This window comes from Pseudomyrmex gracilis, unplaced genomic scaffold (assembly GCF_002006095.1).
Source record: "Pseudomyrmex gracilis isolate BER0280 unplaced genomic scaffold, ASM200609v1 scaffold_58, whole genome shotgun sequence".
Taxonomy (NCBI): Eukaryota; Metazoa; Arthropoda; class Insecta; order Hymenoptera; family Formicidae; genus Pseudomyrmex; species Pseudomyrmex gracilis.
Genome location: NW_018020642.1, coordinates 490420 through 507789, shown reverse-complemented (window position 1 = coordinate 507789; position 17370 = coordinate 490420). Strand labels below are relative to the sequence as shown.

The following is a 17370-nucleotide window of genomic DNA, read 5'->3' as shown; positions in this document are numbered from 1 at the left end:
TGGAGAGGATACAGACAGTAAAACCAGTCTGTTCTCGATCGTTGGACGTCGCTGACCACTTGAAGGGTGTCATTGTGCTGCGTATATAAAAGAAAAACACTTTGCAAACGGAGAATTTTCCAATATTATATGAATATCGGTGCAGACAGAATTTGAACGAATCAAAAAATTATTTCTAATTTGTTTCCCGACGGTTTGTTTTTATTCCTTTTTCTCTAATGATACTCTTTTGTTTGTCGAATTGGTAACTTTTTTTTTTATTTTTTTTTTTTTATTTTGTTTGGTCATTAGTATCAGTATTTAACAGTTTGCAGATGACAAGAAAGTTCAAGAGCTGTTTTATTATGTCGCAACGGCAACTTGCGTTGGTTTTGTGTATCTGCACAAATTTCACAGTGATACTGTGTGCCTCTTCATCATTTTCCAAATCTAATGAAAATATTAGCCACATTCTTCCCGCCTATGCCATCGCCGAGAGAGCTCATTTGCTCAATTCGTCGACATGTAGAAGAGAACTACAGGACTTCCGAAACGCCGTCGACCAACGCATTCTGTGGAGCTTAAAGAGTTCGTAAACATTTTTATCTTGTTACAATAGACAAAAAACAGTTTCAATATTACGCGTGTTAGAAAGTCTGATCCAAAAAATCCAATCGTAAGTTGAACATTGAAATACATAATCAAGTGATTGTGTGCGAATCCTTACACAGTTTTTCGAAACAAATTGCAAGATTTTGTTTTTCAAAGAAACTAATCTTGAAAATACATTTTGAAACTCACAGTTTAAGAAAAAATAATTTTTTTTTGTTTTTTATATATAGTTTTCTTTCAAGAGACTTAGCGCTACGTGCGTATAATAAAATTTTCTTAGAAATAAGATTTTTTTTAAGTGTATAGAGGAACAATATGTGCGAACTATGTATCATGCAAACAACAGCTGTACTGATCAATTCTTACGCGTTTGTTCTACATCGGAAAGCGCTTTTTTTCAAATTCACCGAATGTGCGTTCTGCATTCAAAACGATAATTACCGCTTATTTGTATTATGCAACATATTTTCCGCGTTGTTGATTGTGTTGGCGATATGCAATTTTTTGTCAGTGCATTTTCTACCGAATCAACTTTCTTCGTGTTACACAAGGAACAAGTTTTGTAGCCGCATGTTTTGAGCGTTACGCGCGTGCCTGTCACGTAATTCTCTCTCATTTTATTTTGACGACACGCTACTATATCTCGTTGATTGAAACATGCGCTACACGTAATCGCGGTATGCGCGATTATGTACTTACGTTTAATTGCGTATCCTATTTACCTTCTTGAATGCACGTGTTCATTCTGTACACCGCGTTTTTGGATATTTTTTTTTTAACAGTTTCGCACGTAATGTGTGTTCAATGCAGTTGCGATTCTTCTTTGTGCGCGCGTGTGACGTACATTGCTCGCGCGATTGTTGCACATGCGCGCGTCATTGATCAATGCGCGAACTCGCGCAACGAAGAATTTCATGTTATTGCAATAAAAATTGCGAACGAGGTCTTGAAAATCAATAAATAAATCGGAATGGTTTTTTAGCGAATTATTTTATCAAGCTCGTCGAGATTTTTGTCACATAATGAGTTCAAACTCGCGTCATTCCGAGAATCGCGCTCTCGAGAATCGAGTTATCTCGTACGACTTTCTTCGAACTTTTGCTCTTTCTAACAACGCGAAGCCAGCAAGTATTCTGATGAAAGAGTTGATCTCTTTCGCATCTTCTGGTAATCGACTTCTTGTTGCATAATGTGTTCCGGGTAATAAACTTTCTTTTTTTTACATTCTGTAAAAGACCATACATATAGTCTGTTATCTTGATTTGAATTTGTGTGTGTGAAATTAATTATTTTCTCTTCCACGACGATCGACTCTTGGAATATTATGTGTTCCTTGTAACATTAAAAAAAACTTAAAATTATTATAAAATTAATTAACATCTATACAACTTACGCCAATATTCAACAACTTTTTTAATTTTTACCTTCCTAATAGCGCGAAGATAACTGCAGAATTTGTTTTTCAATTGGTTTACTCGTTCTGGATCTCTTGACATATAGTCTCAACCTCTTTTCATATCATGTTATATGAATAATATTAGTGGCGCAGTATCTTTTACTATTTATCGGATGTGTGTCTTTCGTATTATTATTATATATCTACACGTTCTCTCCAAAACATTCTCAAACAACAAAAATATTAAATAACAATTGCCTACAAATAGTTTTTGTTTTCAGTTTTAGATTCAAGCGGAAAACCTACATCAGGTTTTCTTTATGGAAATAACTTCTGGTTAGGTGTCCGTAGTCAGTGCCTCGATGCAATGAACAAGAATCCTTTGCAAATCTCGGAGAAGGCGTTGTTAAACAATACACTGTACCGTGATCCGGAAAAGGAGTTCCCGCCTTTTCAAGTCAATTATTTCGTTGCTTACTTTAGACACAACAGCACACTGCAATATCACATTCAAGCGCCAAAGGAAGTAAGTTTGTTTGAGTAGTGTGTATATAATGTATAAAATATTTACATTATGCAAACAATTCTTGTCTTAGGATTTGATCACACTTGGGCTCTGTTTACCAGCATCTTGCGCTGTAACTGATATAACTTTCGTTCTGGAGAGAATATTTCGCGACAGAGTTCTTCAAATTGGTGATCTTTATTCCATGGATTTTAAACTGATCGAAGTTACAGACTTGAAAAACGATCATCAACAGCTATTTACTGGTGCAATACTTATTATATTGTACGTTGAAGAATGTATCAATGGAACAACAGTATATACTGCATATAATATACATATATAAATTCAAATACGCATGTTTAGTTTCTTTTTACACGTACATATAAACGTTATGATTACAGTTTTTTAGTGCTTACTGTTTTTATAATGATAATTGGAACAATATACGATATATTTGTGCATCAAAGACACTTTACTGACAAGAGTAAAAACATTGTTGGTGAGTATATAGGAGAAATTTTTTTATAAGCTTATCTGTATTTTTTTTTTTTTTTTTTTTTAACATGCATAGTCTTCAATTATTTTTTTTCTATCGCAATTTACGTGTATAATTGTTAATTATTTTGAAATGTAGGTACGCAACATGTAGAAGAAACAAAAATGGCATCTTCGTTCTGGCATCGAGAAAGTAAAATTGGACAAATAGTGAGGTGTTTTTCCGTTTATACAAACACGAAAATAATATTTAACACAAAACTGGGAGCGAACGGAATACCCATTATTCATGGTTTAAAATTTTTGACCATGAGTTGGATAATCATGGTCCACACCATGATATATTCAATAGACTATATTGGTAAGTAATTTAACACATATTTGTGTGTATTATATCATGTGTCTTTTTTACTCTTCCTCTTTGACGTAAACAGAAACAAATAATTTCATTTTTCTAATACATAGATAATAAACCGATGTTCATGAGAATCTCTAAAGGAGTTTTCGTTCAAATATTGAGCAATGCGAATATATCGGTTGATACATTTTTTTTCCTAAGTGGATTTTTATTGGTGTACTTGTATATGAGGAACCATGCGGACGAAGAACGGAAAAAGCTAATTAATTGCAGATCGAAGCTAAATGGATTCTTTGTCTTTATAATAAAGAGATTTATCCGGTGCGTTCCATCAATTATCTCAATGCGAACAATAGACAAAAGACAGTGGAATAAGAAATATTAAAATATCACAGTAAATGAGGGAAACACAATATTATTACAATCTCAAAGATTTCTTAATGCAAAAGAAATATAAATTTTTAATACAATAGTTAAAAACTTGATAAATTATTGTAATCACGTCTTTGTTAATTTTAACAAAACTTTATTTTAAGGCTTACACCGGCGTATATGATGATAATAGGAATAACACAATTAGATTTGTTCTCGTATGATAAAAATTCAATATTTTACACATATGAAAGACCACACGAAACTTGCGCAAAATACTGGTGGACTAATATTTTATACATAAATAATTTTTACGATTTCCATAACATGGTATTAAAACATTTAGCAATTTATTTCTGTATTAATATATTATTTTTTTTTTAATATCATTTTTATCTTTGTCTATGTTTTTTTTCGCAGTGTATGTCTTGGAGCTGGTATCTGGCCAGTGATATGCAATTCTACATCATTGGCCTAGCTTTATTGATTTTATCGACCGTGTAAGTTAATGATTATCTCAATATCACACAGGTAAGTTTTATTCGCACGCATTCGATTAATTGTAAGTTTTAAATTTTAGATATTTGTACTGGACTATTATTATATTGTGTGCGCTTTTAATTGGATCGATTGTATTTTCTGGTTATATTTCATATGTTTATGAATTTGTTCCGACGTAAGTAATAAAAAAAAAAAAAACATCTTATTGAATGTGATCATTATTTGATCGCGCGATATATTATTTGATCATTACAGATTGGACGAATTATTTAAACTTTCAAACATTATTTACTTTCCACCATGGGTTAGAATCAGTCCCTATATTATTGGGATGCTTACCGGATTTCTTATAATACGATTAAATAAAACGTTAGTTTTAAAAAAGGTGAGAGAGAAACAGATAGAGTGTATTTTAATTTGGTTTAAATTTGATAAAAAATACAAGCGTGGATATTGTTGGTGTAAAAATTTTTCAGAGGACATTAATTTTATGTTGGTGCTTTGGAAGCATCTGTAACATACTCGTATTGTTTGGTCTCTATGAACGACACATTTCTGTTCTGTCTACTGCCATATATGTTGCGTTAAGTAAACCATTTTGGGCTATAGGACTAGCTTGGATCTTAATAGCATGTCTCACTAAAAACGGAGGTTGGTTTCTATTTGATAATAACTTGATTTTTTACATACGTTCATTTTTCAGCACAGTTTAGTGATGTCGAAAAGATTCAGTTTAGAATAAAGAAACATCACTAAAACCTTATCTTATTTTTCATTAAAGGTATCGTTAATCAGTTGTTGTCATTCAGAAGTTGGATACCTTTCAGCAGGCTCACGTATTGCGCTTATCTTTTAAATCCCTTCATCATACAGACTTTTCAGTCAAACAGTGAGACTTCTAAGCACATTGATGTTGCGCCAAATGTAAGTGTATATGAAATTCTTAAAAACTCTACTACTTTTTTAATAGAAAAATATTATCACAAGTTTTGATTTTTAGATTATCATATATTTTGGGAACTTGATGTTTAGTTATTTTTGCGCTTACATACTGTCGTTGATGACAGAAACGCCTTACATCTTGCTAACGCAAATATTTATCAAATTTTGGGGAAGAAGAGAATATAAGTCTCGCAAGATTATAATATCTCAGACAAAAGTGTGAGTTATTACGTGTGACAAAGATAAAGTATTGTGTGTATGTACACGCTGTTGCTGAATCACGCGCGTGTGAGCTTTTTAATAACATTATTTCCATTTCCTTCCCAACTGCCATTTTAAAACTTAAATCTCTCTTGTTCTCTGATAGATCGAATTCTTGAAAGAGATCTTGACAATATGTAAAAAAAATAAGTATAGTGAGAGATAAAAATATCGCGTATGAAATTGTGAGCTACGATGACAGCGTAACTTGATATTATAAAGATGTACGTGTAATTATTGAATCGAATGCTTTTTAATTAGTTGTTAATAGTATCATTTTTCAATAAAAAAAAAAAAAAAAAAAAAAAAAAAAGAGAATCTTGTTAAATTTCATGTTTCGTATATGTAAAATTTTACTCGATCTGGGACAAGCTGAATATAAGGTCACACATTACTGCATATATTCCAAAGTACATTACAGTAAATTGTTTTACATATGTGACATTTAATTCGTTGAATGATAACAATACTGCCATCTACACTTATTTAAGTATTAAAGAAACGTATTGTACATAGCATTCACAAACGGAAGTCACTCAATATATCTTCTACCAGTTTGAATTAAGCTCAGTTACAAAAAATGATTAGATAGTTTTTCAAGGCACTATGAGTGAACCGGGGAATGTATTCTGGGCGGCGCCGGAGAAGTTACAGAGCGATTCGCTCGGGATGCTTGTTCGCGTCGACCTTCTTCGACCTGTTTCTCGAGCTGTTCTTTTAAGACTAGAAGCTCTCGTGTTCTCTGATGAACGGGATCCTTGAACCAGACGCGTCTCAATAAGTATATGCTTTTTTGACTTGTTCATTTTTTTTCTTTCTATTATCCAGAATTTGAGATTATTTTTCATGTTACCTGTTGCCGCATACTGGGATTCCATCTGCAATATAAACTTTTCAATGGTTTGATGTAACGCATACTGGCAACTGGTATCAAAACAAGCTGATAAGGTGTACCGGATCGATACAAAGGATTCAGATAAAGAGGTAACTGACTGTTCGTGTACGACCACAGAGAGACCGTTCTTTGTTTCACTCCCTCTTGCACTCTTTCACGTTCGCTGAAGATAATAAATTATTTATCATAATAATTTGCATATTTGCGACGAGTATCACAGAATAAATAAATATGTGTACCTGCTGAACAAAAATGTGCCAAATCTGCAAGAGTAGAGATGATCGAGGATAGTGATTAGGAAGTGCTCGTTAAATTCGAATGCGTTAGGAAACTGCCGCATTATTTGCCAAACGCAATCGATAAATTGTAAAAATACCGGCGATCTATCGGCATCACTGTGATGTTCATCTCCGTGGCCTATTCTCTAAAAGGAAGAAACAAAAACCTAAATTCTTCTTAAATATCCCATTTTTATCGTAAAAATATTTCGTTTATTCAAGTTAACAAAAAAAAAACACACAAAAGTGCAAGTCGGAAGTATTTTCGTACGAAAATACCTGTTGAAATTTATGTCCAAAACTAAGCCACTCCTTTTCTATCAAAACCTCGAATCCTTTGACTGTTCTATAATAAGGATCCAGCATTAACATTGCGAGAGCTGTAAGCTAAAAGAAGAGAGAGAAAGAGAGAAAAACGATAATGCAACAGGTAAAAATACTTAAAAATGACTTTGTACTACAAATTAAATAAACATTCATACATACCTGTGCCGTTCGATCCCAACCGTCAGAACAATGAACCAGAACGGAAGTTTTGTGATTCTCGACTTTGTCTACAATTCTCACAGCGCCGGCGAGAACACATTTGACATGTTTAAGCCACATTGTTGATTCTATACCCGATAACCACCGAGTCTCGTCAATTGTTGGGAAACACAGTTCTGAGGAAACAAAGCATGCAATGTAAATACGAGTATCGCGAAATATGGATTTAAAATTAATACGAATACAAGTTAATTCGTGCATACCTTTTACTTTTCTAAGACTTTCTCTCATAACGTGTATATTGGGAATGTCGAGAAAGACCAATTCCGCATTCTGATAAGCGTCCTCGCTTTCATATCCGCCGCCTTTCGCCTTATTGGCTATTGCGTTTGGCATCGGCCGCGCATCCATAATAAAAAGTTTGTGACTTTGCGCGTTAGCATCCATTATCAACTGAACGTATCTCTCGTCTTCGCGACTACGTTTGCCTCCGACACCTACCAACGGCTGAGCGCAACGCGTTATCGTCGCCTGGCTTTCCGGATGAATCCACGAAAGAACCGGCAGTCTGCCTCTACTTCTGAAAGCTGCGGATGCTTGAAGATCTTCATCAGTCGCAGCGGCAGGCACTGCCCATATGGCTGGATAACTATCGCATATCGAATACGTGTCATTGATTTTCGATATTTTCCACATATCATTATTTACACCCTGAAATTTTACGAGATATGGAATGATATTAAGAAAGAATATGTCTGTTCTCACATAATAAGTTTATTTAATTCTATGCATTACGTACCATTCTCTTTAGCTCTGCTATAGGTTCGTAAACGTTCCAGCCGTTTTCAGGAAAATTCTCGGAATATTCGAAAGCAAACAGATCCAACTTGTGAGATAACGGAAAAGAATACTGTTGCAACTTCTCGAACACGTCTCGTCGGGAATGATTCTCTTGCTTGTGAGCAAACTTGACATTTCTCATGTCCTTACAGAACACTTCAATTCCGTAAGAATTCTCTCCTCTGCTCGTTGCACCACCAACTTTTTCTATTCGACTAACAGCTCCCAATGGCACTTCAACAACATAAGGAGTTTCTCGATCCACACTACGGAAATAAAGTTTGTAGTTTGTGACACTAAGAATTCCTCTGGCAGGTCCCGAGTACGGGCATAAATAGGTAACTTCATGTGCAATGCCTTGCACTCGTTCTCCATTCAAAAGTGGCGGTCCGGTATCTCCTCCAGACAAATTCTAATTAAAGTAATCAAACAGATGATCAGCTACGAACATCGTGCGAAGATAAACAGTTTCTGATGTAATTCTAATAAAATAAATGGTAAACCAATCTAATAGGCGATGATAATAAAGATATTTGTAAAGTAAAAGTGAATAAATACATATACATATGAAACAAGAGAATATTTTAAACAAGTCATATATGCGTAAATGATCTGAATAAAAATAAATTTCATTACTAAACGCATACTCGTGGAAATAAAACATTGCTGTAAAATAAAAATCAGTACATTTAAACATTCACTCTACGTGAACTCACTTTTACTTGGTTATCTTTTTTAGCCTCTAAAGCAGAGACTATGTTATTATCGGTTGAAGTGGAGCTTGAAGAAAAGCTCTTTGAATGTGATGCTTTTTCCCAACTTTCCTAAAGAAATTTTTATATCAACTTAAATGTGTGTGTGTGCGCGTACACACATCTAATATTAAATATTTTATTTTTGCGAGTTTTAAAGAGTTTTAAACATGTAACAAATGACTTTAACTCAATTATATTGCTGTTTTTACCGATTCCTGTCCTATTTTTGAATTGAGTGAGCTGCTCTTGCTATCTGAATCGAGAGAATCCGAACTGGCGTTCTTTGAGTTGTTCTTTTCTGCGCCAAGTAGTTCTGTGCTGCCTCTCTTTTCCATCTTTTGCATCAAGGACGATAAACTGTATTTTTGTTGCAATCACTCCTGTATTTAGGATTAATTATTTTCTATATGATTCCGTGAGAACCTGTACATAATCATAATAATCTTTGTGTTTAATAAATAACAGCTTACATCACAATAATAACTACATATAAAATTATATATATATGTAATAATGTGTTAAATGTATTTAATTAATAAAACAAAGATGTTAAAAAGTAAAAAACTAAAGTGAACCACAGGAGAGACTCGAGAGTAAACAGTTTGTGTATCAGCGACATAACCTTACAAAGCTCTCGCATCTTGTGTACGTTAAGATAAGACGAGTGTATGTCAGTTACAGATAAACTCAATGTCAGCTCGTGACAACGCAACGTCTGTGTGTGTAAGTGGCACGTAGTATCGTGGGAAACTTACAAAAAAAAACAAGCAATCTACACGAACGACGCCAATAACTGGAAGCAAACCATCCTGTTGTATGTCATGCCACACCCAGGATAAGAGAGACGCTGTCAACTGCTACACTTTGATCTTGGCCACCGAGGCCGAAACTTCTTTTTGAAAACGACGATGGAGAGCGGTCTTGGCCATAATTTAGCCGCTATTGCTATTCCGAACGAAATAATTCTCTTAAGTGCTTTTTTGACGTCTGATACTTTTGACAAGTTTGGTTGCTAAAAGTTACGCATGTACACACGTGTGTACTGCTATAATTTTTTAACCACACCAAAAACAGCAAATGCATCTGACAGTCCGCGGTCTGTCGCAAAGTGGGACGGAAAAATTATACTCACACTTCTAAGAAATTTTTATTGATTCTCCTCAGGGGGTTACAATATTTCTTTCACATTCATTCTCACATTCCTCTTCCACACTTTCACAACCAATTCAAGCGGGACTTCCCGCTCAACAGTCCTCGCGCTCAGGCCGCGAGACCACTGACTGGTGGGTGGGCCAGTTCTATACGCACACTTTCATATTTTCCGAAAATAAATACAAACTTGTGAACAATCTGCTCGTAGTTCTTATTTCTCCCGTGTTCTTTAGTCCTAAAAATTCTCACACCAATTCCTGATACTTTTTCGAATCGATTTTTCGCGTTTGAAATTTTACGGTGTCATCATAACAGTTTCGAATCGCTGTCGGAATCGAGAAAATCACCACGTGGTTGGGACGCGGTCTCGTCGAGTTCTAGTACTGGTCATTTTTGCGGACGAAAATTCGCGTCCTGAAATATCTCGCCAATTCCGCGCGTTACGTTATCCTCACTTTGCATCTCTCTTTCTCTCAATCAGTTACGTATCAACGTGATTTGCTTCAGTCGTAATTACAATAGATATAATAATAAATATGGCTATTGATAATGAAACAAAAAAAAGGAGATATATTGAAATATACAGATATATTTGATTTCTGGCAGTGTGTAATTTATTTATATATATATATATAATATATATATATAATATATATATATATATATGTGTTTGTGTGTGTGTGTGTGTGTGTGTACGTAGTATTATTTCATACAAAATTATGTACAATAGTAGTAATCAAAAGATGAAAAACTACGAATCAAGGCTGATGGCAGTGTTTGTACCCGATAATTTTAACGATCTGTCAGAACTCTTTGACAAACGTATCCGCTCTTCCGGCTTCAGAATATCGGCTATGATCTTCTCGTCGCTGAGCCGATCCTGCGCTTCCCGCTTAATTTCTTGAAGAGGAGGTTGCTTCTTTTTGTATTGATGCGATACGTTGCACGTCGACTTGTCACCCCTCATTGAGAATCCTTCTTCAGCGACCGACGCAAGTTGTGCCGTTTGTATTTCAGTCAGAGTGAGTCTCCCATTGATTTTGCCCTCGACAGAACTGACAGACTGCTGCCGATGGCTAGTTTCAGAAATAGGAACAACAGGTGATGATTGGAGCGGATTCTCCTCCGTTCCGATTGGTATGTTCAGAATGTTGATTGGTTCTACATAAAGCTGTGTGAACAAACAAATGGCAACTTACTTTTTAAATGGTTGAAACTTCGTCTCTTAACACGTACATGTAATAATTAATTTTAATTATCCACACACAGCATGTAATTCGTTCGGAATACATGAGAAGTCAGTATATATATACCGAGCGGGGGTTTCAAGTCGTGTAATTTCTCTGAAATGTCACGCACACAATCACACTAAATATATACCAATAACATTTGATATAAATGACGTAAGAAACTTACTGCGTCAAATGCAGAATCGAGAAATAATTCTTGCAGGAATCGTCTCGCTGGCATTCTATACGTGCCACTACTCAAGCGAGCGGCCACATCCGAAAACAAACAGGTGTCCTGCAAAAGTGTATAGCGACAAACATGTGATAAAAAAGATGCACGTCGAGACGATGTGCGAATGTGATTACCTGAAATTTTTCGGGATACCGTTGTCTCAATCTGAGCAACGACTGACGGCTGTTACGATACAACACGGGATTCGCGAGCCGCTGAGTATGCTTAAGTATTTCTCTACATAAAATGAACAACAAACGCGCTAATGTACACATCGACAGTCAGATTTTCATCATTTAACTTGTTGATAAAAGTGGTCACAAACGGATGTTATTTTTTACCTTCGCAATTTCGTATCCTGCTCGGTGCTTGCGGTCTTGCCACTTTTACCGTGATAACAAACGAGACACGTGCGGCAATGCTCGAAGTCGATATCGTAGTCCGAGCTTGACTCCTCATCAATCTCTGTCGTCTCCAACTCCGATCTGACGATATCCTCCAGAATAATCGGTTTCGACGGTTGTGGGGGCTCGGGAAAGATCGCGAGAAGTCTTCTTGGCAGACAGATACCTATGTAGAATAAATTCTCATTGTCGTCTTCCGGTGGAGGGGGAGTAGGTGTGAGAACCGCGTTCTCTGCGATCCAGCTGCGGGACGAATCGTACTCCGACAGACTTTGCAGCGAAAGACGGCCATCTAAACTATACATCTGTTAGGGCAAAGGACTTTCAACGTTATTATTACATCCTCCACGAACAAACAACATTCAAATTCATAAAAAAAGGTATTTACATACTTCTAAACTACTTTGAGAGTAACTTGGCCTGCGATGACGTTGTAAACTACGTAATCGCGCATATCCTTCAGCGTCTTGTTGGCTTAGTCTCTGTATGCTGGAAACGGGACTTGGAGTTTCGCCTCTGTCTCTGAAAATAGAAAAATATCAAGTTAATAAGAAAATGTCATGTGAAAAAAAGATACAAAAAAATTGTTTTGCGTGTTGATCTCACTATAAACCTCTTTCAATATAAATAAATGTAATTATGTTATAAAAACAACTTTTGATTCGGTTCACTCACGGAAGAATGTAGCGTCTCGCTTCGAGATCTGTAGCCGCGCTCTCGGATCGATTTCTAGTTCGGCGTGCAATCGGTTCAGGCAGTTCCGGCTTGCCGTCGCTGAGGCTGCGATGATGCCGCTGCACAGGGACCGGGCTCGGAACGGAATATCTAGTCGAGGGCGACACCACGGGCCAGTTGTCTCCACGTCGATGTCGAACGCACGGCCAGTTAAAATTAATGAGCGCATCAGCGCCAGCGCGAGTAGTACCAATCAGACTGAGAGCGTACATCGCGGTCGCGCGCACTGAATAATATTGACAAGTCTCCGCCATGGAGGTAATCATCTCGATTATACCCAAATGACTGAGATGTTCAACGCCGGCGGCAGACGTGCCCGCATGTCCGAGCGCCCACAGAGCCGATTTCACTTTGAGCAGGCTGCCATTCGAATCAACGAAGTAATCGTCACGCGACAACTCGCCAGTTTCCAGTCTCCAACTTCGTTCCGGAGTGGTGTGCCGAGAATTGTCCACATTAGTTTTGGGACGGATCTCCAACGACTCTGAAGTAATTGTGTCCCGGACCACGCTTTCCACCACTTCGGAGTCGAAAATGGTTTCGAGGCGGCTGTAGTGATCCATCGCTTCATCTGTGGATTCCTCTGACATGATACAGCTGTCGTCGGTAACAATGGCGGAGGTCGTAGCGGTAGTAGTAGCAGCAATGGCAGTAGCAGTAACAGTAGTAATAGTAGCAGAAGTAGTAGTGGTAGTAGAAGTAGCAGTAATAGCGGTAGTGATAGTGGTAGTAGCAGCAGCAGCAGCAGCAGCAGTGGCAGCAGCTATGAAACGATTTGTTCTGGTGCATCGCAAATTAGACTCTGAATCACGACCGCCGAACTCCAGCTTGAATCGCTGCAGCACTCGAGCAAAGCGCTGTATCACGTTGCGACGCAACAGCAATTGCATACCCAAGTCGTGCTGTGCTAGCTGGCCGATCAGATGAGGCGGCACAAAGATATCGCGCGGTACCATTGGTATGTTGGTGGTTCTTCTCTGGTAGCTACCGGTCTCGTCGCGTTGACGACGCGTCAACGCGTCGTGTATCTCCCCTTCCACAAGGCCTACGTATCGTTCGGCAAAGCCGCCAGGCCCGATCCATTTCTCTAATTCTTCTGACGGCATAGCAAAACTCGCAAAGCCTTGCTGCAAGGAGTAGAATCGAATCTTTAGCAGATAACCCTTGTCACCTAAATGCTGCAACCACTTGTCCCAATTGCGCGATTGTCCGCCCTGCTGAAGAAGCGCCTCGAGATATTCGGTTTCCTCGCAAGCTTCGTGTAACGCTTCCAGTGCGGCCAGCGCTACAGCCGTGGAATTGTCCGACAAGCGATCGACCAACAATAACATTGCCCAACGCACGGCATCCGTCATTCTCGCGCGAAGTATCAGCCGTAGAAATTGCGTGGCGTAAAGTCGCGTGCTCCATAGCGTTGCGTCAGATATGATTTTGCTTAACACCTTTCTATTCGGGCCATCTCGTGAGTAATCCAGGCTAGATACGATTAACTTGACGTAACAGTCGTGATTGGTGGCAAGCGCGAGATCTTGAAGCTTTTCCAATAGGTTAAAACTCTTGAGGACCACCGTGCCTTTAGCCGAGTGACTCAACTGACCGAGAAACAGAAAGTATTTCTGGCAACACGTAGTGGACATGTGACGCGGCGAGAAAAGACAATCGTGTGCGGATTCGGCGGTGCTGATATTATTGATTTGCTCGGCAATGTCACCGATCAACTCATTGAGAAGTCGCGCGCCCTCCGGCTCGTGCAGTTCCAAAAGACAATTGAGCAAATCGCAACCAGCGAGAGTCGCTTCGCGCGCCAGAGTTGCACTCGTGCCCAGCTCAACTCGGCTGTATCCATTCCACGAGGGTTTGAAATAGCGCACAAGTCGTTTCATGAATAACCGGTGATCGGAATCGTGCAAGATTCGCGTGGAATCCTCACGCGATCGCAGAATTGCTCGCACCACTGGCCAGTTCCAGGCAAGCGCATCTTTTGTACTGAGCACCTGCGCGTCTTTCAACAACGGTGTGATCGGCGATTCTCTACCAATTCGTAACCAATGCTTGCCAGATGGTCGTTGACGCCGAGGTAAGGTCGGTCGTAGCCAGGTGCCGGCTTGTAGTATACGATCGAGAAAGAGACTTGCCGGCGTAGGTCTGCGTCGCATCATTGTGTGCATTCGCTCGAGAATAGTTACTGCTGCCAACGCCTGATGTTTGCCCGCGCTCGCATGCTGCAGCAAATTCGGTAGCGGCGGGGTAAGATCGCAAAGTTCGGATGGCAAGAGCGAGTGCGCGAGATGTAATAGAGCGCCTAGAAGTACCGCTGCGCGTACCGAGATAAACGTGTCGCTGGAAACGATGGTCTCCGCGAGGGCACGATGCAAACCACATTCCAAGAGGACGTAGATCAACAACGCCGAGTGTATCTCTGTGATGTTGGGACAATGCGATGACAGAGAGGGCAATATAAACTTTCCCTCGGCAGCGACAAAACCCTCGGATAATTTCCACGAGTCTCTCGATCTGCTGGGATCTACTGCGGCCAGTGCAACGTCCGGCTCATCGGTCCACGTGGGCAGCGGTAAATCCAACAGCTCGTAAAGCAGCTCCAATACAGCCCCGCGTACTTCCAACTGTTCCACATATAGAATATCCGCGATAGCCTTCAGGCCCGAATTATTGTCTGGTCGGCAGAAGTGCAGGACACCCGAATACGAACGTAATATGCTCAGAAGAGCCAGCTTGCTCGCTGCAAACTTCTGCTCGCGCTCTTCTTTGGTTCTTTCCATGCTCGAAGAATGCAACTCACAATAAGGCGCGGCAAAGCACAAGAGGGATACACTATTACGAGTATCAGGGCTGTTCAGTAGTCGAAGTAGAACTCCTACTACAGCCTCGACTGCAGCGGTGCTCTGACCACTCATCGCAGCCCTAGCTAAAGTACCAACACCACCGCAGCTTATTAATAGATTGGAGTTCAGAACGCCCAGTTCGCATAGGGTTGCCAAAAATGCTCTAAATGCACGGTCTCGCTCTTCAATTCCGCCATTCGTCAAACTGATCAACGATCTTGCTAGAGCAGGACTGAAATGCTTTGGAGCTAGTACCAGAATCCTTCTGACAAGTCGCAGAGCCTGCATTCTCTCCATCTCGTTCCGCAAATTGACATCCATGCTACGTGCTAGGAAGTACGGATATTGCAATTTGTTGATTGTAATGACATCTTGTTCCTTCTTAAGCATGTAACGTATTGCTCGTAGTGCGGCAGCACGTACCTGCGTTGCCTCATGCACCAGTACCACGCGTAAACTATAATTCGAAATAATAAGGATCCTTTATTTATTTTTTCCTTCCATGTTAGATAGACAAGTAACTAGTTTTTCTTACCAACAGAACAGGTCCTCTGTAGAATATCCATAATCTTGGGAGTCTGTTTCGCTGATCAACTTAACAACAGCATTAAGATAAGCTAATTTCTTTACACTTGAAACATTGTGACGCTGGCAAAGATTAGTTAAGACTTCCTTGATATTCTCCTTTAATCCTATAAAAAAAAATTGAATGTTTCTTAAAAATAAAACATGCCAACATAGCTCTGAAAGCTGAACACATGAGTAAATGTTTTTATAACAAAAAACTATTATAAAAAACCGATGTACTTTTAGACAGAAAAAAAATATAGTAAGAAAAAGTAACGGTTCTTCAAACTGAAGTGAGATAAAAAAAAAAAAGTCGTAAAACTTTACTCTGCAGTTTCAAATCTTGTAATCTGGTTTTTGGACAAAATATCCTTCAGTTTTCTGTGCTGATATATTTCAAACTGTTAAGTGATACAAAATAAATTTCTATACACTACTGACAAAAATTATTTCAGTTGATTGCGATTTTTCACATCATGCTCAAAAAGTCATAGAACAACTAAAGGTTGCCGGTTTTAGAAGCAAACCCACCTCAACATCGTGTTGATCAAGCAAACAATCGTAAGGATACCTACAAATCAAACTACCAAGTGTTGTCGATAAGAAGATAGCAAAGAAACAGAGAGAAAGAAAAGTTGGGGAGGACAAATATGGGGCAGGTTAGGTACTAACCTCTTGACAGGTCGAGCTGAACGCAGTTGTCCTCGGTGTCTTGGCGGCCTGCAATCAGAAAGAGACGCGAGCAGAAGAGGCGTGAAGATGCGGATACGTTTTAACATTCACGCGATAATTTATATTGCAATTTGTCGTGCACGCACTTCGATGAGATCGGCTGGTGCGTAGGTTCCTGCCCCACATCATCCAGCTCGAAATTGCCATTATTCGATGGCGCGTATCCACAGGCAATTGATCCAGAAGTTGTTGTTTTTTTCGCGATCTCTTTCTCAACCGTCGCGTTGCTCTTGTCCGACGACGCTCCGCCCGTTACGTGCGTGTTCGCGCGTCGTCCGCGCGTGTCGATACGTCATTCTCGACCGCGAGCGGGAGCACCGAACGAAACACTAGTACGGGCGTGCATGACAGTCTATTTGACAAACGTCGCACCGGACTTGGCAGCGAAAGCATCGAGAAGTATTACATCAACTACGGGACGATCATTTGCGTCGAAACAATACGTATTGCTGTACTATTAGCTGCTTCTTTCGAATAACGGTATAACGATACTTCACCGGGAAAAAGACGAAAACAACGACAGCAGAAGAAACGAAGACGCAGCCACACACAGTACGCACGAACCACATTCCGATATTCACTGTCACTAGTGTCAGTGCAGTCTGAAAATCTATAGTTCACTTTACGTACTATAGATTTTTAAGTCAAATGTTGCAACGCACAGAGACCCTGCAATCAGTGATTTCGAAATCACGTTCTCGCTACTGCGATTGGTGCCGCCATTTCGTCAAATCAGTTGTGCAATGAATACCGGCCTCAATTCAAGCCCTGTGTACACACATTCAAAGAAATTTAAAT

The 17370-nt window shown here is 39.1% G+C and overlaps 3 protein-coding genes across 12 annotated transcripts; 1 reads left to right on the top strand and 2 right to left on the bottom strand.

The window, feature by feature from the left end:
- LOC109854002 (nose resistant to fluoxetine protein 6-like) lies at nucleotides 1-5714 on the top strand. Of its 2 annotated transcripts, none has more exons than XM_020426660.1 (14): nucleotides 1-193; nucleotides 315-567; nucleotides 2269-2513; nucleotides 2584-2777; nucleotides 2897-2994; nucleotides 3130-3351; nucleotides 3456-3669; nucleotides 3885-4050; nucleotides 4141-4220; nucleotides 4301-4396; nucleotides 4477-4606; nucleotides 4698-4872; nucleotides 5003-5145; nucleotides 5222-5714. In XM_020426660.1, the coding sequence occupies exons 2-14, from the start codon at nucleotides 315-317 to the stop codon at nucleotides 5384-5386; spliced, it is 2181 nt and encodes a 726-aa protein (XP_020282249.1). In that variant the 5' UTR covers nucleotides 1-193; the 3' UTR covers nucleotides 5387-5714. The 2 variants fall into 2 exon arrangements, with proteins under 2 accessions (XP_020282249.1, XP_020282248.1); XM_020426659.1 differs by having other exon boundaries at nucleotides 308-567.
- Nucleotides 5715-5803: 89 nt separating this feature from the next.
- On the bottom strand, nucleotides 5804-10322 carry LOC109854004 (myotubularin-related protein 2). Of its 7 annotated transcripts, XM_020426661.1 has the most exons (11): nucleotides 9811-10322; nucleotides 9434-9623; nucleotides 8888-9101; nucleotides 8640-8747; nucleotides 7883-8335; nucleotides 7347-7794; nucleotides 7084-7259; nucleotides 6877-6984; nucleotides 6559-6743; nucleotides 6278-6482; nucleotides 5804-6181 (listed from the first exon to the last, which is right to left on the bottom strand). In XM_020426661.1, the coding sequence occupies exons 3-11, from the start codon at nucleotides 9020-9022 to the stop codon at nucleotides 6029-6031; spliced, it is 1971 nt and encodes a 656-aa protein (XP_020282250.1). In that variant the 5' UTR covers nucleotides 9023-9101; nucleotides 9434-9623; nucleotides 9811-10322; the 3' UTR covers nucleotides 5804-6028. The 7 variants fall into 7 exon arrangements, with proteins under 7 accessions (XP_020282250.1, XP_020282252.1, XP_020282256.1 ...); XM_020426663.1 differs by lacking the exon at nucleotides 9434-9623; XM_020426667.1 differs by lacking the exon at nucleotides 9811-10322 and having other exon boundaries at nucleotides 8888-9058; nucleotides 9434-9804.
- A 176-nt stretch (nucleotides 10323-10498) lies between these two features.
- On the bottom strand, nucleotides 10499-17145 carry LOC109854028 (rapamycin-insensitive companion of mTOR). 3 transcript variants are annotated; one of them, XR_002250176.1, is made up of 10 exons: nucleotides 16659-17145; nucleotides 16513-16560; nucleotides 15809-15965; nucleotides 12371-15730; nucleotides 12088-12217; nucleotides 11633-12000; nucleotides 11426-11528; nucleotides 11247-11354; nucleotides 11030-11173; nucleotides 10820-10906 (listed from the first exon to the last, which is right to left on the bottom strand). XR_002250176.1 is itself a non-coding variant. In XM_020426707.1 (9 exons), exons 1-9 carry the CDS (start codon nucleotides 16717-16719, stop codon nucleotides 10582-10584), a joined length of 4755 nt encoding a protein of 1584 aa, XP_020282296.1. In that variant the 5' UTR covers nucleotides 16720-17145; the 3' UTR covers nucleotides 10499-10581. The 3 variants fall into 3 exon arrangements, 2 of the variants coding, with proteins under 2 accessions (XP_020282296.1, XP_020282297.1); XM_020426707.1 differs by lacking the exon at nucleotides 11030-11173 and having other exon boundaries at nucleotides 10499-11001; XM_020426708.1 differs by lacking the exons at nucleotides 10820-10906; nucleotides 11030-11173; nucleotides 11247-11354 and having other exon boundaries at nucleotides 11472-11553.
- Nucleotides 17146-17370: the final 225 nt, after the last annotated feature.